Genomic DNA, 21776 nt, shown 5'->3' on the forward strand with positions numbered 1-21776 from the left:
GCGTCCTTCATATTTTGCTTATCTTTAGCATCTTTCCATATCCGGTCTGCAATCTTCTTGTTAGACACCTCGAATATTTTCATGTCCACAACTCTATTGCCTTTACCCAGGTCTACTTTTGATCCCTGATAATCTTGAGGTGTGAGTTCTTCCTGAAGTTTATCCTGTGGAGTTTTGGCAATTTCTACCAACCATTGTCCTGTGTCCTTGTCAAAATCGATCCGAGACTCCGTTTTTGCTTTCTTAACCTTAGAAGACCTTCCAAGGCATTTACTCACCAAGTCATCCACTGGCATGGAGAGTGGTACCATGCTTCGTTTCTTTTCTACAGAAGTCTCCAACCACTTAGGTGTTGAAGGCTCCTTTCCAAGCGTGGCAGTGTTGTCAATCAGAGCCAAAGTACTCATTGATGCACTATCTCCTTCGACCATTTTTTGCTAGACTTCTATTGAGTCGAACATATTAGGGGCAATGATCTATTCTGTTACCGCTTCGGTTTCTGGGGAATCCAAGTTTATTGCGATCCCACTCTCTGCTTTGTTTTGCACAACCTTCTTGCTTCGGGTGTACAAACGAGTAGTTCTTTTAGTGCTCACTGTTTGAAGTTGAACCAGAGGAACAAATACTTCAACTTCAGCTTCCTTTTGACCTGCAACAGAATCACCAATAGCAACATTAGAGGGCACAATCAGCTTTCTTGAAGGCTTCTCTTTTTAAGCTCTTGAATGCTTTTTGGGCTTTTCTTGAATTAATACTTGATTCATCTTTTGAGCTAACCAATTTTCTGTTCTCTTCAAAACTCCTATCATGCGAGAATAAAAATCATTTTCTTCTCTCTTGTTCCAGTCTAGCTCAGGGATAGGGAGACATTCGATTTGTTCAATATATAGAGGATCGATCACTTCCTCATTATCATTTTCTTTTATCTCACTGATGTCAAGTTGAACTTTGAATGCTTGTATTTGGCTTATGGTCAATCTCGACCACAATCTTTTTCTCACTTCAAACTCATTAGAGCAATTGGCCCAGTAGTCTTCTAAGTGAGGAACGTGCCTGAGGGAGGACACATTTTTTAGATATTCCTTGGAAAATCCTACATAATTGAAGTTCTCTCTAGCAAGGTAGGACTGGAGGCACAATTTGGACATTGCTGAATCTATCAACATAGCCTGTTTGACATTAGGACATCTATAGTGGCTGATTTCTATAGGAAACAGGGCAGCGTGAGTTATTTTTAGACAAATTAGTGACATGCAGGAGTTGCCTATAGATTTCTGAAAGAACAATGTCATCAAGACAATAGTGTGGCAGCTTAAGAGGTTCTCCAGCGAAATACCTGACTTTGATGTGGGTGAATCTAGAGAATTGTATATAAAAACAACCATAAATCTTAATAGCTTGCATAGATTCTTCAAAGATCCTACAATTCTCTTGACCTCGGAGCTCAAAAACTAGTCTCCCTAGGAATACATCATTAATCCTCCGGAACTCTTTGCAGGGTTCTTTTGCTTGTAGACTTCTATAATACTGATATATGGTCATGTCTTCTGTCTAGGGCTCATGTGGTAGTTCCTTCCCATTCTTTTGACATAGCCAGGATGTAAACCAAAAAGGAGGACATGAAGAAAGGACCGAAGTTATTCAAACCTACGAGACCTAAGTGCAACCCTTCGGCTATCAAATTTGCCCAATCAATGAATTTTTGTCCCTCAACAATTTTTTGAATGAACAAATACATCCAGTCATCCTAGTGAAAAGCATGCTCATTTCCTTTTACTCTGTTGAGCAAAAACCTATGTCAGCAATCTTTTTAATGAAATGCTCAATAGTTAGTGGTTTGGGTAACCTTGAGCTTCCTAGTGCTGGCTTTAAAAGCCATGTTTGTGCCACAATAGAATCATAATCTTTCTTTCTCTTCTCATACAAGCATCCAAATTCTTCAAAAGTCCATGGCTCATAGGGTTCTTTATGAGGTATCTTAAGGAGGAACTGATTGTAACTCTATCAATTCTGACCAAAACTTCATTTCTGACCTTCTTTATACATCTGGTATGAGGATCATAATGATTCACACACTCAACAATCAACTTTGGATACCCTATGGCAGTTGGGAAAGTGGCGACTTCTATCAGACCACTACTGGTGAGTTTCTGGTAAATGGGTCCAGCTTGTGCATTCTTTACTCTCTCTACCAGTCGGGTTAGGTCTACATTGACTAGGAAAGTATCCCGTATCTCAGACAGAGAGCTTAACAAACAGGGTATCTTAGGTTTAGGGAGCTTAGGTCGGAAAAGAGTCATGGCCGCCTTGACAGGGAATCACAAACTTAAATGTTTAAAAAGAAAACTTTAAACAAGAGAAACAGGAGCAAGAAAGAAAAATATACGGAGGGAGCCGAAATGGGCACTCACTAGTTTCCGCTAAGTCAAGCACTTCCAGTTTTGTTCTTACTAGCTCGATGTTTTGGGCTCCGACATAGTAAGATAGGCAATTAAACCAGAAAAGGAAGGATTTTAAAACACAAGATTTCGGAAAATCGAGGACAGATATGGAGTGTGCGAAATCATTAATATCGGCTTGTGAATTTATTTGAAAAGACTTTCCAGCCGTTTATCGTTGATCATCTCCATCACATCAACATGCGATCTCATTTTAATGATGCTAGATAATCATTACTTTTACTTTCCTAGAAATAATTGGTACTTTTGACACATGCCGCTTAACTGTCACATTTATTGCCTTTTACATCTTTGACACATGGCAAGGAAGTGGGGCCTCCTTTAAGTAAAACATACATGCTTTGTTTAACTAAATCCCTGTGAGAAGAAAACAAGTGTAATCGTTAGAAATAAAAGAGATGAAGTTAAAGTTGAAGTTACATTTTCTTGCTTCAACTTCAACTCCTTTGCATGGGACCTATTGGGCTAACAGAGAAATGGGAAGAAGGATTCTGCATTTGTGCGAAAGATACCAGCTTGAAGTAGAAGTTGAAATAAATGGATACTAGGTTCAAGTTCAACTTCGATTTAGCAAAATTCTAGGTATCAGTATCTACAATCGGCAAGACAAATTTGGGGCTAACAGACATAAAATAATATAATAATGTCCAGTCCATCAGACAATGTCTCGACATTCGAGTCATAATGTGCCAAAATAAAATGTATTAGATGTGCTATAATGGATCGGGGCGAGGCCTCACAATTACGCATTTCATCTTATATGTCATCCGCACTTACATACAACTCATTCTCCATCTACATTCGCATGTCATCTCACTTTCCATTCCTCATTACATGTATTTACATGTAATCCATTTTTTGTGCAATGACATCTTGAAAGCCCAAGTCACTTTTTAAAAGTCAAAAGTTCTCATTTGCACGCATTCCCATGCGCCAAGCACTTTACTTTAAAAAAAAAGTTAAAGGTGCTGACAGAAAGTTATTCCGAGTTTACATCTAGCCATCATCAAGAAGGTTTTCAAAGTGTTAGAGAATACAGAATGTGCGAATCTACAAAGGAGAATTCACGACAACTTGAACGAGAAAAACTTGATCACATCAAGATTTTAAATGACAACGGACAATTCATCAAAGAGAGTTAAGAGGTTATCAAAAGATGCAAGACCATGGTTATCAAGGTGAATGCAGTGACACAAAATATAGGAACTCCTGATCCTGTGATCATCTGGGATAGCATTGCCAAGTACAAGGCCTTTCAGGACAAATCCCTAGGATTGTTTCAATTCTCTTCCGTCTTTCTTCTTCTTCTTCTTTCATGTTTGTAATTGAAGAGGATGTAATACGACTTACATGTGTAATTACATGTAATGCTAGTTGCACGTGCAGTTGCATGTAACTGAATAATTTCTCTTTTAGTTAGACCGGGTAAAAGTTGGTTGAGTTGCTCCCACTTTTTCCTCCACTTTTTTCTTAACTCCTTTGCCTATATAAAGGAGTGCCCCCTCATTGTAAAAATCATCTTTTTGTTGTAAGCAAGAAAGCTCTGCCACATTTGTGCAAGCATAACTTTGATTGTGTAGTATGAATTTGGGAGAAAAGTGAATAAAAAGAAGCAATTGGATTCAAAGCTTTGACTGGAAGCAATTGTGATAGAGCAAATTAGAAGCTTTTACTGTAATTTGTGTCTATTGTCTTTGATTCATGTTATTATTGTGCGTTCAGTAATAGAGCATAGTGATTTAAGAAGCAATTGGAGCTGAAGCTTTGACTGGGAGCAGTTGTGGCAATACATAGATTAGGAGCTTTAACTGTAGCTTGCATTACCATCTCAAATTCACGAAAATAGTTAGAATTCCCTACTTCTGGAAGTCTTTGTGCCCCAATGGTAGAGGTTATTCTTCTAGAATAGGTTAAAACAAGACTTAGAGCCAAACTGGTACGCTTTCAGCTAGTCTTTGAGTTAGTGTTAGTTTATCGATATCACCGTTTACAACTTTAGATAGAAGTGTAGTTTGAGGTTTCATCTTGCCCATTCCTCGCTCCGCAGGTAAGTGGATTCTTTCCTGAAGCTAAGAGGAAAGAATATTGGTAACACCCCTTACAAAATCTCTCAACTTCTTGCTTACCTTGAGTTGATCCAAGGAATGATGAGAAGGGGGAGCCTTCCCTTTAAGGTAGGAGAGACTCCGTCTCACACGTTGTGGTTGGTCATCCTATTTTGCAATTGAATTTTTACCCAAAACTGTCGGTTGCAAAATATCCACCCAACACCAAGCAATCTAGTTCGCAGCCCCAAGCGCATGCTATGGAGCACACTAAACTAGGTGAATGTGCCTTTTACGCCTTCATGGCTAAAAGACCTACAGATCATGTAAAATCCTTTGCCTGGTATATTGATTTAGGTGCCTCCCGCCACTTCACTCATCATCAGGATTGGTTCACAGACTTCCAACCATTCTCAGATTTAGTTATCTTTGGAGGAGAAGAGTACATTGTTGCTGACAAAGGCAATACCTAAATTTAGTCCAAAAGAAGGAAACTGATTTTCTTTGATCTGTAATATGTTCTAGGCATGGAACATCTTCTCTCCATCAGTCAAATTCTAAGACACTCGATTTGGTTTGATATGACCTTCAATTCACATCAGTGCAATATCATTTGATCAGGAAACTTAGTCCATGGTTGCCATTGGTGTTGAAGATCATGGTATTTTCAGACTTGTTGACTTCGGGGATTTTGAGGAGCTTGCTGTGGCAACCCATTGTTCCTCTATCAGGCCTCTCTAGCATTAGTGGTATGAGCACTTGAATGTGCACTATCCTTCTCAGCTTGTTTGGGAAGATCTTGTCATTGGACTGTCGCCGATTTAGACTCAGAATCTTGGAGTTCGTGAAGCATGTTAGGACGGGAAGCAACATCAAACTCCTTTTTCAAATGGCAATTCTTGGAGAGCTTCTAAGATATTACAATTGGTCCATGCCGATGCTTGTGGACCTATGGCGGCTACTTCTGCTACTGGGGCCAAATATTTTTCCTTTTTGTTAATGATTTCAGTCGTAAAATGTCGGTGTATTTCCTTCGTCAAAAATTAGAGGTGTTTGTTGTATTTTAAAAGTTCAAATCATTTGTAAAAAAAGAGTCTTGTCAACATATTATTGCTCTTAAAATTGACAATGGGGGCAAGTTTTGTTCTTTTGCCTTCTCCCATTTTTGTGATCAACATGACATAAAGCGCCAATTCACAACACCCTACACCCTTTCGCCCCTCCACTAGCATGGATCCTTCTCCTAGTATGGCTCTCATTGAGCGTCGGAACAACATGATCAAGGAAATGGCCCGGTCTATGCTTGAACACAAGTAGGTTCCAAAGAAGTTTTGGGATGAAGCTTTCCACACTGCCACCTATCTTCTCAACCGCTCTACTACAATGGTTGTCAAGAAGTAGACTCTAGAAGAGGCCTCGCCAGGCCATAAGCCCAAAATTAGTCATCTCAAAGTTTTTGGCTCTAGGACATTTTTTTGGATTTTGATATTGAATGCACCAAGTTAGATGCCAAGAGCCAGAAACTTATGCTAAATGGTACAATGATAATAAAAAAACCTATTGCTTGGTTGACTTCGAGACTAATCATCTCATCTTCAACCGTGATGTGGTCTTTAATGAGGAATGAAGGCCATTTCAACTCTCTCCTCCAGTTATGAATTTGGAGGATGAGTCTCTCCAAGCTCAAGACTTGGATATCCATATCCCATTAGGTATACTTGAGGGGAGGGCTTAAGCTGAGAAGGCTCCAATTGTTCATGTTCGTGCCTTTCCTCCAGTAGGCTCAAGATTCATTCGACCATTTGTTTAATGATGGTCTCATTGCACCTCTTGCTTCATATGTTGGCACTTCTACTTTGTGGCCTAAGCGGTGAGCTAAGACGATTGGCAATCTTCATGATGATGAGCTTATCAAGGGTAGAACTGCTCGAAAAAAAAGATGACCTTCTGACTCAGTAAATTTTGCTCTTCTTGCCAATATTTATAGTGTGTATGAACCTCAAACATATGTAGAGGTAAAAGGAATACATGAGTGGAAAGAAATTATGTAGATTGAGCATCATGGCCTATTGAAAAATAACACTTGGGTTCTGTCAGATCCTCCTTCAGGAAAGAAACCCATTGGTTGCAAATGGGTCTACAAAGTTGATTGTGCTTTAGATAAGTACAAGGCTCATCTTGTTTCCAAAGGCTTCTCTTAACAAGAAGGAATTGACTATGAAGACACCTTTGCTCCCACTGCAAAGATGAGCACCTTCAAATTAGTCCTTGTCATAGCATCTCAGTGTGACCGAAAGGTCTATTAAACATACGTCAAGAGTGTATTTCTGAATGGTGAGTTACAAGAAGTGTACATGATGCAACCTTTAGGATTCAAGGTTGCTAGTAAAGAACAACAGGTGCTCAAACTGGTGAAAGTACTCTCTGGGCATGGTACATGAAAATTGATAAGTACCTCACAGATTAGGGTTTCCAAAGGAGTCCTTCTGACTCAAATTTGTATGTCAATACTTCTGTGATGATATGATTATCACTTGTAGTTCTGAATCGCTAAGTCAGTGAATCAAAAAGAATCTCTATTAGTCTTTTGACATGACCAACCTTGGACTTCTTCATTACTGCCTAGGTGTTGAGGTCTTGTAGCAGTTACATGACATCTTTATCTCTCAGTCTAAGTATGGATGAGCTCTACTGGACAAATCTAGAACGCAAGATTGTAAATCTGCATCTACACCTATGGAGTTTGGTCTCAAGTTATCAACCAAGTTCAGTTCTCTAGTTGAGAATGAATTCGCATTCAAACAATTATTGGACAATTTGATTTATCTCACTGCTGCTAGACCTGATCTCAACTTTGCAATACGTTACATATATCACTTCATGACAACTCCCACTTCAAATCATTGGGCTGTAGTGAACCACATCTTGCGCTATGTCAAGGGAACTCTTGATTTTGGTCTCCTCTATGGATGAACCAAATCTCCTCTATGGACGAACCAAAGATGCCTGACTTATTAGTTACACAAACTCAGATTGGGGAGGCTCAATTGATGACAAGAAGTCTATTTCTAGGTAGGTCTTCAGTTTGGGCATAGGTGCTATTACTTGGACCAGTAAGAAGCAACAAGCCGTATCTCTTTCCTCAACATAAGCTAAATATAGGAGAACAATCAAAGTAGGTAATGAGGTGGTTTGGCTTCAGAGGATGCTTTCCGACATCCATATGCCTTAGGTAGGCCCTTCACCCCTCTTTTGCGATAATTAAGGGGTCCTCAAACTTGCCAAAATCCATGTTCAATGAATGCACTAAGCATATTGACACTCATTGTCATTTTATCCACTAGTTGGTTGAAGATGGATTCGTGGATTTGCTGTTTGTTCCAACTTCCAATAGATGGCCTGACTGCTGATATTCTCACCAAGTCCCTACTTTCATAGAAGTTTGTCAATTTAAGGGAGCAGCTTGGTGTCGTTGATAAGTTGATCATTAAGGGAGGGTATTAAAATAATATCTCCTAAGTTATTTTGTTTCTATTTTAATGGCTACTTCTAGATGTTGTAAATATCCTATATAATAGATTCTTTCTGTTATTTGCGTGTTTCTTTTAAAGAAACATCTTGATTGTAATCTCTATAAGAACAATTTGTTCCTTGTTAATAAATTATCCAATATTTGCCAACTATTTGTTTGACAAGACACAACCCCTATTACATCATCCTATATCAAAGAGGTCTTCCTGTCAGTAGATTGTTAGGTGTCAAGAAATCTTCAAATTTGTACATGGGTGGGAACATCTGCAGAAAATAACACTTCAACCTTTGCATTTGGTGCTATCAACAAATCATTGATTTTCATTCTCACCCATGACTGGAAAAAGTTCACGATTGCTCTTATTGGTTTGCTATCACTTGCTTGGAATCAATCTTGAAAGTATTCTAGGCTCTAAATCATTTTAAGTTTTAATGCTTTTTCACCTCCTTGTAGGTTCCATCATGTTCTTCATGCTTCATATCCTTCTGCAAAATAGGATCAATGAGAAAATTCAAGTTTTTTTGGTGGGCATTGTAGGTAGATAAAGCATATGCACTTGGTGTCAAAATAATAGGCTTTTATGTGCAGCACACACACACACATACATATATATAAGGGAAGGCCTTTCTTACTTGTAATTGGGGTTTTGAAATCCACTTACAAGTACATTTCAGAAGGTTTATTACTTGCAATTGGATTTTCAAAGTCTGTCTGCAAGAAGGAAAAAATCTTCATTTATACTTGGGAAACACTTGCAATCAGGTTTTTAGAGTTTGACTGCAAGTAGGGGAAGAACTTAGCCTTCTCTTGGCACAATGGGCTAACAATAGAGGTTTTGAAACCTGATTGAAAGTGGGGAAAACATGCATATTTGAAGCTCTTGTTTTGGGGAAAAATCTTGCATCTCTTCTTGCATCGTTTCTGGGAAAAACTTGTATTGTTTTGAAAACAATACACTCAAACTTTTAAAGACAAGAACCTTTACAAATCTGAAAAAGAATTACAAAAATGAGAACACAAACATATATACAAAAGAGGAAAAGGCTTCATAAAACACTCTTCAAGAATGAAGAACAAATGCAAATAAAGAAAGCCATACCTCTTTTGAGAAATAAAAATGTGAAGAGAATGATGTCTTGAACTTTGAAGAAAATTCCAAAATCCTTGCTGATTTGAATCTAGGGAAATATCTTCAAAATTTGGCTATACACGCAACAAATATTAACCAAACCCCCTCAATAATCAATGCATTTTCAGTCCTTCATAATCCTTTTACAAATGGCCAAGGATGAAAATCGAAATGCATGAATATAGCAGGTCAAAGACTTGTTCAAACTTTAAAATCGGGGTTTGAGCTTGTATTTGCAAGTCACCTATGCAATGCTGGATAAAAACGACAACTATAGGCATGGTGCTTTGCCTTTGGAAATAGAAGAGCTGGAATACAAAACACCTACCCTAGGTCAGACTTTATCCTTGCTCTTGCAAAAAACATTTTCAATAACGCCCTAGATCGGGCTTTATCCTTCACATTAGAAGTTGTATAAGACTTCAATTCAAAATGATGAAGTCCAAGAATGGTCGTGTTTTAAAATGAGACGTAACAAACACTTTGCGTTTTGAAATGGAAGAAATGCTTACAGATTAGACCTTTCTAAGTCTTTCTTTAAAAAAAATCCTTCAAAAATGTCAATGCTAGTCATAATGTTGGGCTTTCAAAACGATAAAACAAGCAATAAAGTTTTTAAATGTGAAAGAAAAATAAGGTAATTGGGTGTTAAAAGCCCGACTATATCATTAACATCCTATAAAAACTTCCTTGTTTCTTTTAAAACAGCGTACTCCTCTAGACATCAGGCTTCTGGGATGCCATTACAAGTTTGAGTGCTAAACAAAGCCAAAAATCAAGAGGAGTCACGGTTTTGACACCACATTGCATGATTTTTTAATGTTTTGAGTTCAAAGTATAGCATGTATAACATTTTCATTAGAATAATAAATTTCCCTTCAAAAATGTTATTTCAAATGCAATGGACTTTTATCTTCCCATTGCAAGTAACTGCTTTTCAAAACAATCTGCAATAACTCATAAAAAGCCTGATCAATGGCTTAAGAAAGTTTTGGACTTCTGATTTCATATTGCAAGTTTTTAAATTAAAGAATGAAGACTTGCAATCAGACTTGAAAACCCTGCTTGCAAGTTACTTGATATCCAAAATTCGAGTACTTGCAGTCAGGAAATAAAAACCTGAGTTTGCAAGAAAAACAAAGAAATTCTTGATGGAAATCTCCAAAAATGGCATCTGTAGGATGAGAAACTTAGGATTCAAGATATAATTGACTGCCTTCGAAAAACATCTTAAGAATGTTATTCTTAGAGAGTTTAAACTATGATTCTTATGGAAAATTGTGAAGCGTTACCCAATTTTGTGAGTACGAAATTGCGGGCAACACAATTGTCATTTATTATTGATCAGTTGTTCTCTATAATGTTTTATGTTCTTTATTCTGTATGTTTGTGTAAGTTATGGTATGCGTGTGTGTATATATATCTGTTCGCCTGTTGTTCCCAAAACTTTAGAAATTTTTGCCATCCCAGAAATCTGATCTCACACATCCCCACATCCTAGAAACACAGTGAAAGACCTGAAATCCATGCTATGCATATTCTCTTCTGTTACCCTGCTTTCCCAAAAAATTTAGAATTTTTTTGGTGTTCCTGAAACCTTTCCACGTGTCCCTACATCCCAGAAACTCAGCAAAACACTGGACATCCATTCAATTTTTTAAATCGTATCTATTGAATGTTATTGTCCTTGGTAAGCAACTCCCTTATAATCATGGACAGGTCTCAGCTTTGGGTAAGATGCAAGGGGTATCTATTATGTCAAAATCACCCAAGATTTACAGAGAGTGATTCTTGTTGTACTGTAAACCTAGAATGTGATGTAATACATTACTAAAATGACTTCTCCATAATTATTTTTACTTAGACACCCAAGAATTTCCCACTAGAGAAAAACATAGTGGATAATTCTCTATTGACTTTCTTTATTTCTTGTGGGCAATATCCTACATATCTCTATGATCAAAAACATGTACAGAACTACAAAAGGTGGCGATATTTGCTTTCAAATTAACCTGCCCAATAATATGCTTGAGCAACTTTCTCAAGTCTTTAGAACTACCCTAGGAACACTACATGACCTTATCTTCAATGGTTGAAGTTTTAGTGCTTGCCACATCATAATTAGCTTCATAAATAGAATAATAGTAATCTTACTTACTCTTAAACACTATCCATGTAATTAAATTTTGTGCAGTTATCTTTCTCTGTTATCAAGGCATGTTAGATTTATCTCATGCAAAACCCCATGTTTGCTATCAATGCTCTACCTAAAATAAAAGGTCTGTTCCAGGTGAGAATAAAGTTGGCTAGACTATTAACTTATTTGAACTGCTAAGTTTATGATCCATGGCAACTTTGTGCCATTAAAGAGACCCTCGTTTGATTTATATGCATTGGTGGCTAAGTTTCTAATATACATCGGTGGCCAAGTTCTTTGCTTAGCCTCATCAAATTTATAGAAGGAAATAAATTAATAAAGATCTTACGATCCCTTTCCCAGGTTTCACTTTGTTGCTATAATCAAGCTCAAAGAGTGTGTTCTCCTTATTAGTGATATTTTGCAAGCATTTTATGCTTCTTTAGTGTGGGTTTTTGTGATTGTAAGCAAATTAGCCATATATGTGATATTAGAATGCTTAATGCACTGTCTTATCTAAAATATCTATCGAGCACAACACATTTTGAAAATTTTGAAAGTCCATTTTTTTGTACTTGCTTTGTAGTATTCAAGATTTTAACTTCAGCATTTGCATCTTCTTTTATTATTAAATGTTAATTCTTCTATGCAATGTTGTTTGGTTTATATTTTATACGTTCTCCATTCTATACACCATATCCATCATCTTATAATCTTTCACAAGAATACGATGCATTTGTCTTTAGAGTCTTCTTTTCTTCCTTCTCTACTTAACCAATCTTCTGCAGCCAAATGGAGAAAGTATCCCAGTTTGCGAAGAGGGAAAATGATATAATAATGATCACTCACTAACAGGCTGACTTTTTCCTCACAATAAATAAATAAAAATTTGCAATTAACATTGTGAAGTATACATTTTGACAAAATTTCATTTCCTTGGGACTTTTAATTTTAGAATGTCAGCCATAGATTTCTACTGCTCGGTTGATAAGGCAAAAGGAATAGATGGAAAGGATCGTGTTGTTTTGACATTTGACGGGAAGTACTTGCCCCATGTTGAGCAGGTAACTTGACAAAGGGCCAGGAATAACAACTATCTACTTTTTTATTTCTTGTTTCTATTGCTAAATAAGTTTTAGCCATTTCAATAATCATGTCTAGTATGACTAGAAAAAATATTTCTAACTAAAGAATTTATTGTAATCTCATACTTGGCAAATTTTTATGTCTCATGCTAATTTCTCCTGTTTGAATCTCAACAGAAATCAGAAGAAAGTGCGGCAAAGTTGCTGAAATGATGAAATATAGAGAGTTCTTGGGCAATAGGCTATTTTTGCAGGCATAGTAGAAAGGTTCCTTATGGATGTTTGAAATTATCGTAACTAATGGAGGTTATGAACATATTCTTGAAAAGGTCACTCTTGGGTAACATTAAAAAAACATTGATAACAAGGGCGAGCAAGTTTCTCTGTGGAGAACCAAATAATTTGGTATTTTAAGCTGATGGTACTTCTGATTGAATTTCAAGTCAATAGAGATTTGATTATCAGAGCAAATAAGTATACACATAGTGTATGCAACATACCTACAATAAAGAGATGCCTGATAGCCTTTACTTGCTCTTGTGCTTTTATATGATACAAGTTGATTAAGTTTATTGGGAATATTTTTGCACTGTTTCTTGCATGCTTAAGTGGAAGTGGAACCTAATGTTTGCAAAAATCAAATTTAGTTTGCACTTCGTTCTAGGCAATGCATAAGAACTAAAAAAACCCGATTATGTCAGTTCGTAAGCACAGCTGCACAGTTTCTTAATTATAGATTATTTGTTCCTAATGACTTTAGTGACTGCTTTTGGAAGAAATTAGTTCGATAATTTCTGCACAACATGCTACGCAATCTCATAATGATAAAGTGAATTAATGGAGATCTCTAACAGTTAAGCTGTTTCATCAAATGTTAATTTGCTTTTTTTCCCTCAATTTTTTACTTAATGCAATGATGCTGTCTGCTGCAGTTTTAAATGAGAAATCTTTAGTAGGTAAGAACCATAAGGTATTCAATTAAAACTAATGGTAAAGAAGCTTCATCTGTGAGTCCATTGTTGGGGATGAGCAATGGAATGAAATGCTTTATAACCTTTATTTATTAATCAGATTTGTGATAAATATTAAACATGAGAATGAGTTTAATCATAAAAATTATGTTAGATCTAAGTAATCGTTTTGTGTTTGATGTGTATGTTTTGTCTCTTCTTAGCTTTTTGCATTTTTCTTTTCCAATCAAGTATTTCTAGTGAACTGTTTTAACCACATTCGGTATGTATCAACCGATAGGAAAGGCAAAACCTAGGCTGTTATAAATATGGTTACCTTAGAGATGATGGAAGTAGTCTGTCATTGGATTGGATAACCATTTTGACTAATGGTAAGGGTTTGACCTAGCTGTCAAAGGACATTTTTACCAACTATAATTGCCTTTCACCTAAAACCTAGGTTTATGAAGGACTTACATTGTGAAGGACCCAAAAATTAACTTGGAATGTATTTACATTTTATTAGATAAATTACTCATGAAGGAAGAAAACTAGAGGCGTGCAATTCAAAAACTGTAATCTCCATATAACTTTGGGAAGGTTAAATTGAGGATTATCATGCAATGCCCTTCCAACTAGAGGAAATGATAGAGGAAAGTTAGAAGAGCTGATGAACCATTAATGACCATGTAAAGAGGTAGGCATGAATAAACAAATTCACAAATTTAAACCCTAAAACAAGAAAAGAAAAAGAGTAGAAAAAGAGGACATAATTAAGCAATTATTTTATTCCTGCATGAGTTTGAATTGCTTAGATCTGTTTGCATGACATTGATCCATCCTTACAAACAATAGGCCACTATATACCCATCCTAGTAATGCATGGATTGTCGCTTAACCACTTAAAAGACCCACCACAAGTACTACCAAGAAAATATTCTAGGGGTACATCCTATTTCCTCATAATAAATATGGTGCATGATATTTGATCAAGACCTCTCTAGAAAGGCCCAACCATTTTACAAGGCCAGTAGTATACCATACACTTATGGATCAATAGTCTTAGCCACTTTTGGAACAAACACATGATTTATTTTGGAATTTGAGGAATCACCCAACCAAAATCACCCAAGAGTAGAAATGTCACCTATTATTCATATACATTATGACTATATAGCTATTTTTCTTGAGGAGATTTCATTTGATTATATTGATGACCTAATTGATTTTGGGATGATTTGAATGCTTGGTCTATTAACATTTGATTACAATGTTTTACTTTGATATATTCTCACATTTTTAAAAATAGTTCCATTGTTATCTTTATTAGGTATATAATATTGCGTTGAACTCTATTTAATTATAAGTAGTGACAATGTTGACCTCGGTGCAAGGACTCTTAGAAGTGAATATTGTGTTGAACTCTCTCTCTCTCTCTCTCTCTCACACACACACACACACACACACACACACACACACACACACACACACACATGTTTTCTTTTTCACAAGTTATACATCCTATCTCTCCTTCCTCTTTGCATCCCTATATATCCACATCTCCCTCTTTCTATCCCTATCTCCCCTTCTATTCCCATCACTCTCTTTTTACACGCACATGCAAACGCAAACTCGCGCACGCGCACGCACACACACATGTTTTCTTTTTCACAAGTTATATACATCCTATCTCTCCTTCCTCTTTGCATCCCTATATATCCACATCTCCCTCTTTCTATCCCTATCTCCCCTTCTATTCCCGTCACTCGCTCTTTTTACACGCACACACACACTCGTGCGCACACAAAGTATGTTTCTTTCCGCCTACCTCAAACTCCCTCTCTCTATCTTTCCCCCTTCCATATCTCTTCCTCTATCTAAACTTTTTCTCCATATTTCTTATCTATCTATCTACCTATATATATATATATATATATATATATATATATATATATATATATTGTCATCTCCACCTCTCCCCATCGTTTTCAATTCCAGCTATCTTGTACCATCTATCTATCTCTATTGCTCCTCTGTCTATTTCTTTGTATACATGTGCATATCTATCTCCCTATATCTATCTACCTATCTATATTTTTAGTTGTCTATATTACTCTCCCTCCATCCTTCTATCTATAATTTTTTTCCCTCTATCTATCTCTTTATATCCACATCTTTCCCTCCTTTTTATCTTTTTCGCTCTTCCCTCTCCTCCTTTTGTGCTCCTTTCTATTTCTTCTCATTCCCCCACTCCCTCCCTTTCATTCACTTCCAATACATGTCTATTTCTCCCTCTCTGTGGACCTACACTCACCATCTTTTCATCTTTATTTGTCTTTTCATGGTACTTTTAAAACTTTTTTATATAATTTTATCTCTCCCTCTCCCTATATCACATAATACACATCTCTACCATGTTATATTCCCTCTCCTTTATAGATCTCTCTATTAATTCCTCCATATCCTTCACCTTCTCTTCCCCCACCACATCCATGTCTAATTTTCTATCTATATCAATCTCTCCATATTTCTTCTTTCATCCATCTCTTTATCTCTATTTACTTATCTCTACATCTATCTCTACCAATATATCTCTCCCCCTCTCTATTTATCACTTCCTATCTCCATTTCTATTTTTAAAATATTTTTATCTATCCCTCTCCCTCACTTTATTCATTTTTCTCTTCCATCTTTATCTACTTTTCTATCCTCCCTATCTTTCTCTCCATCTCCTCTATCTATATTTCCATCTCTATCTCTCTCTTGGTCACCCCCTTCTATCTCTTCCTCTTTCTACCCCTAGCTCTCTCCACCTCTCTCTCTCTCTCTCTCCCTCTTATCCTATTGCAAACATAACATGAGCATGGTGCTAATGAAAGTTGAATATCTTATCATTTGAAAGATTTTTTTTTAGTTATGAATGAATCCTTGTAAGTGGATGTATAATTGATTTGTATCAATCACTTTTTCATTGAAGTCTTTATTGTACAAACAAAAGCATGGCCTACGAGTTGACCTCATTTACTACACAAACTTCTGAAAAAAAATAGACCATACTTTTCCACAATTAACATTCCATACCTCTTCGAGGCAACAACTAATTGAATATCTACTATTATAATATTGATAAATAAAATAATGCACACCAAGTTCCAACTAAATCAATAACAACATGTCAAGATAGCTACAAAATGGCACTTAATCCTTTTTCAAACTACTTTAAAATTGAATAATTGAAATGTGTGACGTTTATGTTTATTCTTAATTAATTTAAAACAAATGGAGCTTGTCGTGATTAGTCTCCATTTCTTCATAACAATTGTCTCTTGCTACCTTAAAAAAATGGCCAAACTCCCATAGAAGACGAAATCCTCCCATGCAACTTATTGATAAATAGATTCAAAAGCTTCAACTCCTTGAGGTCTTTGAATTTTGGAGTTATTTCACCGATGAGTTCCTTGATGAACAATTCCTTAAGACTTTAATCTGTGAAGGTGTTCGAGCTAAGTAATGGGGCCATTTTCTTGTAAGAATGAAGTATCCAACTTCTCAAGCCTCCCCAGTTCTGATGGAATTGGTCCCTTAGTGCCACAATTAACCATATCCAAGTGCTTAAGTTCCCAAATTGGGGAAGACTTCCTCCACCAAATTTGTAGTAGTATCCCAAATAGAGGAAGTTTAGATTTATCAAAATAAATGATTTTGCACAACAATTATGATCATCATATGTCAGGAGGGAATGTTTATAAAATCTAACAATCTAACAGTTAGCAGGTTCCCAATGGTCATCTACACTTTTTATACATTGGTAACCATTGATTTGGGAAAATTAGATCCTCCATCTCATATGTACGCTGCAATCTTGCCGATGGCACACCTCTTTGCTTGAATGTTGTGTAAAGAGATGAAAAGAGCAAGACCTCTCGAATTCTGTCAATAACAATTTTCACGTTTATTTGAAAAGAACGACAAATTTGGACTTTTCTCATCACACCTGAGAAAGAAAGAAATCCAAAGCCCTTAGCATGCTATCGGCCACCCTTAAATATCAAACACTAGGAAAAAATTAAGTTTGAAAATAAAAGTCAACTTTGACTATTTAACACTTTTAGCTTAGGAAACAAACCTTAGAGCCCATTTGGTTGCTAGAATACAACTATAATAGTAATTGATAATTAGAATATAATTTTTATTCTTTGTTTGGTGTGTGGAATAGAAATGGAGAAGAGGATTACATATTCCTATTTTAGTCCCAAAATGAGGGAATGGGCCATTTCTATTCCCAATTCGACATATCTAAAATTTATAATCTGTTCGGTCATAATTATAATTATTTTTCTTGCGTTTTACCCCCTCGATAAAAAACTCCCGCTCCTATTCGTTTTTTTGGTGATCAGTGAGCAGTGTTTCCTTCTTCTCTTCCGTTGGTGTGAGAACTTTTGTGATTGTCTTCAAAAGCGTAGGCTTCATTTCCTTCTTCTATTATGTGATTGCAGCTCTTCTGCTCATCAACTCATCCGTCAAAGGTATGTAACAAATAGGGTTTTTATGAGAATTGGTTTTTCGCTGTAATAGGGTTTTTATGAGAATCTGTTTTAAATTGGTAAATGGTTGGATGCTTTTTTATTTTTGGGTGAGAAGATTTAGTGTTCTAAAGTCTCTAGAAGCTGGCAAATGAAATTTATGTGTTTGCTCGTCAAAATTGGAAGAGATACTTGTAAGTTTTCAGCATTTAAATTTCAGCACGTTAATTATTTAATAAGTCAACATAGAGTATAGGAACTAGTTTACCATTTTTGCTTTGACAACTTCAATATTCCTAGGTCTGGATTTGAGTTTCCCTTCATGCTACCATATCAGAAGAAACATTCAATTAAAAAGATACTGATAGTGATAGATATAAGGAAAAACCCTAAATATTGAAGCCCTTAAGCATTGCTTCAGACAAAACACTCACAGATTTAGGTGTTTCACGTTTCCCGTGCTTTGATGGATCAATATGTGAGTGGTTACCCTGTTGTGGAAAATAATTATGAAAAGAAATCAAGATTACATAATTTAGAGTTTCTAAGGTCATAATTATTAGAAAATAGTTGTTTCAAACTGATTCCTCAAGTCTTTTGCAAATTTTTGAATTTCATTTTGATAGCTCTGCGAGCTGTGACAATTTTATTTGAAGTTTACTGTCATTTTGTTTGGCCACATAAACATACATTTTGATTTGCAAAGTATAATATTAGCAGTCTTTATATCAATCATGACGTGTTAAGAAATTGCCCCTGTATCTTACAATTTTCTTCTTGTATGCTAAAAAAATTAGTAGCAGTTCTAAGGTAAAATTTCAGTTCTTCAGTCTGGATGCACAAAACTTGACCAAATATGTAATAGGAAATCCTCTTGTGAATTTCAAGGATAGTCTCATGGGCTTAATTGGTATCTGGTTTCCCCCTGAGCTTGAAAACATCATGTTTTAAAAGTTTTGAAAGAAGCTACATCCATACTAGCACATCTATCATTTTGAACCCAAATTTTCCTAGAGAGTAGCTTAAACTAGTTGCATCATGAGACTATAGTCTGAAAATTTTAAAATGTCGCATTGTTTTCTTTGATGATAAAAGGTTTCATAGCGGTATTTAAAAAGGAATGATTGTCTCATGTACTCTCTAAACTGTGGGATAGTAGGCATATTCAGTTTCATTAGATATCACGATTCTATGCATTATAAGGTGAGGTTTTGAATCATTGGAGGATGTGAGATGTGTTGGGCTCAACTCTTCCCCATGATGTTGTGGATACTTTGTGAGTTCCACAGCAAATGCAGTAATTTCAGATGTAATTTGAAAAATATGAATATGTAAGGTAATAGTTTTTCATTTTAGATTGGTTATTCCTCTTAGGGCTCAATTTTAGGATCCCCCATTTGTTGTTGAGGTGCTCTTATCAATGAATTGCGAGCCCTCTCAATGACCAACCCATCTCTAATTCGTGTGTAGCTAATTTTCTGCCATCCCCCTGATCCCCTGAGCCAGGGTACAGGTGTTTGGGGGATCTACCGTGTTAAATTTTCAAAGGTCCAGTCTGGCTTGGACTAGAATGTAAGACCTCATCCTGTAGTTAAATAGGGTTTGTTAATTTAGGTCATGATACCATGTTAATTTTTTTTATGGTCCATTTTGGATTTGGATGTAAGACCCCCCATTTTTTCTACTGGACCTCTTGATAATTGATCCATATTTAATTTAGACATAGCTCATTTCTTAACAACTCTTCAACAATTATATTAAAATAAACACTTGAAATTTTCCTCTGTTCACAATTATTCTAGTAATTCTTTTAGACCCGATTTCCATTAAACTTAGCATTTTGAAAAGTTTCAACAGTTGCCTTGTTGGATTTCAGCCTTTCAACAGCTTCAATTATAGAGTATTCACAACTATAATATGGGAAAATGGATGGATAAGAGGAAAAGGTCGAATTTGAAATCTGTAGTGTATGCACAGAGCCACAAAGGGTAATACAAAATTGGAGAATGATGGAGCTCCATTAGATTGATTTACTATATAATACTGTTTAACTGCTTGTCTTGTTACTTGGAGTTCACAATTGTCGATTCTTTAGACATTTTTATTGGCAATGAAATCAGGCCAAGTACTATACATGCTTATTTAGGTACTCTATTGTCATTTCTCTTATGGGAACTAGAGATAATTCTTCCTCATACAATTTTGACAATTATCATCTTGCAGAGCAGGTTACAACATATTGAGTTGAACAAAATTGGATGCGTGATTAGTCCAAATAATTTATACTTATTTCCATGCCCTAGTCTGGGCCTTGGAATTTCAAATTTATTTTACTATAGATTTGACTCCATGTATTCAGGCACATAATTTGACTTACAATTCAAAAGTTCCAAAACAACTAATAGATCTTTTTTGCCAATATCTTCAAATATCACAAGATGAATTTCCTTCACCCTTAGAATTGGATGTTGGAATTTTGATTACATGACATTTTTTGACTACTATGCATCGAATATTTCCTTCGCCCTTAGAATTGAATATTGTTTATATAGCTCTTAATAATAATACGATTCATGTGACCTAATAGATCGACGTGTTTCCATTGTAGGTCATTCGATGGATCTTATTGATGATATAGAAGTCCAAGGAGTCATAGTTAGGAAGATCAAGGTCATGTGCATACTTGTCGTTTTGCTTGCCAGTCTTGCAGTATTAATACTAGCATCTTCCCAAGAGGCTAGAAGACATAGGCATAAGTGAAGAAGAGCTTCATGTCCTTCTTATAAGCGTATTATCCATTCTAGTAACACAGATTGTCACGACCAAATACGCATGAGTAGAGTAGCCTTCTTTTGCTTGGCCAAAATTCTAAGACACAAAGGGACCATTCAAGATACGACAAACATATCACTGGAAGAACAACTAGTGATGTTCCTCCACACCCTCAGCCACAATCTAAGGAATCAAAAGGTTGGCCATAACTTTGGTCACTTAGGAGAGACAGTGAGTTGACACTTCCACAAGGTCTTACAGGCTATAATAGCACTTCATAACGATTATACTTTACCCCCTGTTGCAACCACTCCTCCAAAAATTGCTGGAAAGGACTGTTTTGATCCATATTTCAAGGTAACTATCCTATTGGCATGTATTTCATTACTAGAGACTACATATAATAATTTTTAATAGTAATATTAATTATTATAGGATTATAGTGGTGCAATTGATGGAACTCATACGCCAGTTACCCTTAATGTGGACATGCAAGAAAAATATCACGATGGAAAGGGTAATTTGTCACATAATGTTTTGGGCATATGTTCGTTTGACCACAAGTTTCAATACATTCTTGTTGGTTGGGAAGGGTTTGCTGCAGATAGTTGGGTGCTTGCTTCAGCTCTCTTTGGAGTAGATCCACTTGTGGTTCCCCCTGGTATATTAATTCATATTTAATATGATTATATTCTGATTAAACTAAATCAAAATTTTAATGTTTTATTTTGACTATAACTTTAATTCTATTTATGTAGGAAAATTCTATTTAGTTGATGCCAGGTGATGGAGTATAAAAATTTAACCCATGATATGAATCAGTTTTGTCCATAATTAAACATCATTAAGGAGATTACGTAGTTCTTGGGATCAAGCAGTACACAGTCTACTGATTTGTTTTATGATGTATATTGGAGGTGATGTTTGCACAAGCTAATAATCAAATATTGTGGTTTGATAAATCAGAACTAGATCTGTATTAATTGATATGTGAAGATGCAGTTGTGAGTTCTTTCAATAAAGAAAAATCCACTGAGGACATACATTGCAAGTTACCAGTCATTGGGATCATACAGGAAATTAGAAGCGGCACTACCTTGAATCTTCGGACAGGACTCAGAAGAAAGTGTTGATTTCAACAAAA

At 35.9% G+C, this 21776-nt stretch overlaps 1 protein-coding gene across 1 annotated transcript in view; it reads left to right on the forward strand.

The window, feature by feature from the left end:
• The window catches only part of CYN (cyanase), a 52570-nt gene extending 39604 nt beyond the window's left edge, over positions 1-12966 (forward strand). Inside the window, exons 3-4 of the mRNA XM_089810366.1 lie at positions 12258-12366; positions 12565-12966. Of these exons, the coding sequence (XP_089666492.1) occupies positions 12258-12366; positions 12565-12600 (145 nt within the window). The 3' untranslated portion in view covers positions 12601-12966. The remainder of the gene's footprint in view (positions 1-12257; positions 12367-12564) is intronic.
• The last annotated feature ends 8810 nt before the right edge of the window (positions 12967-21776 follow it).

Source organism: Cupressus sempervirens, chromosome 11 (genome assembly GCF_028749045.1).
Source record: "Cupressus sempervirens isolate cs-2001-9-10 chromosome 11, ASM2874904v1, whole genome shotgun sequence".
Taxonomy (NCBI): domain Eukaryota; kingdom Viridiplantae; phylum Streptophyta; class Pinopsida; order Cupressales; family Cupressaceae; genus Cupressus; species Cupressus sempervirens.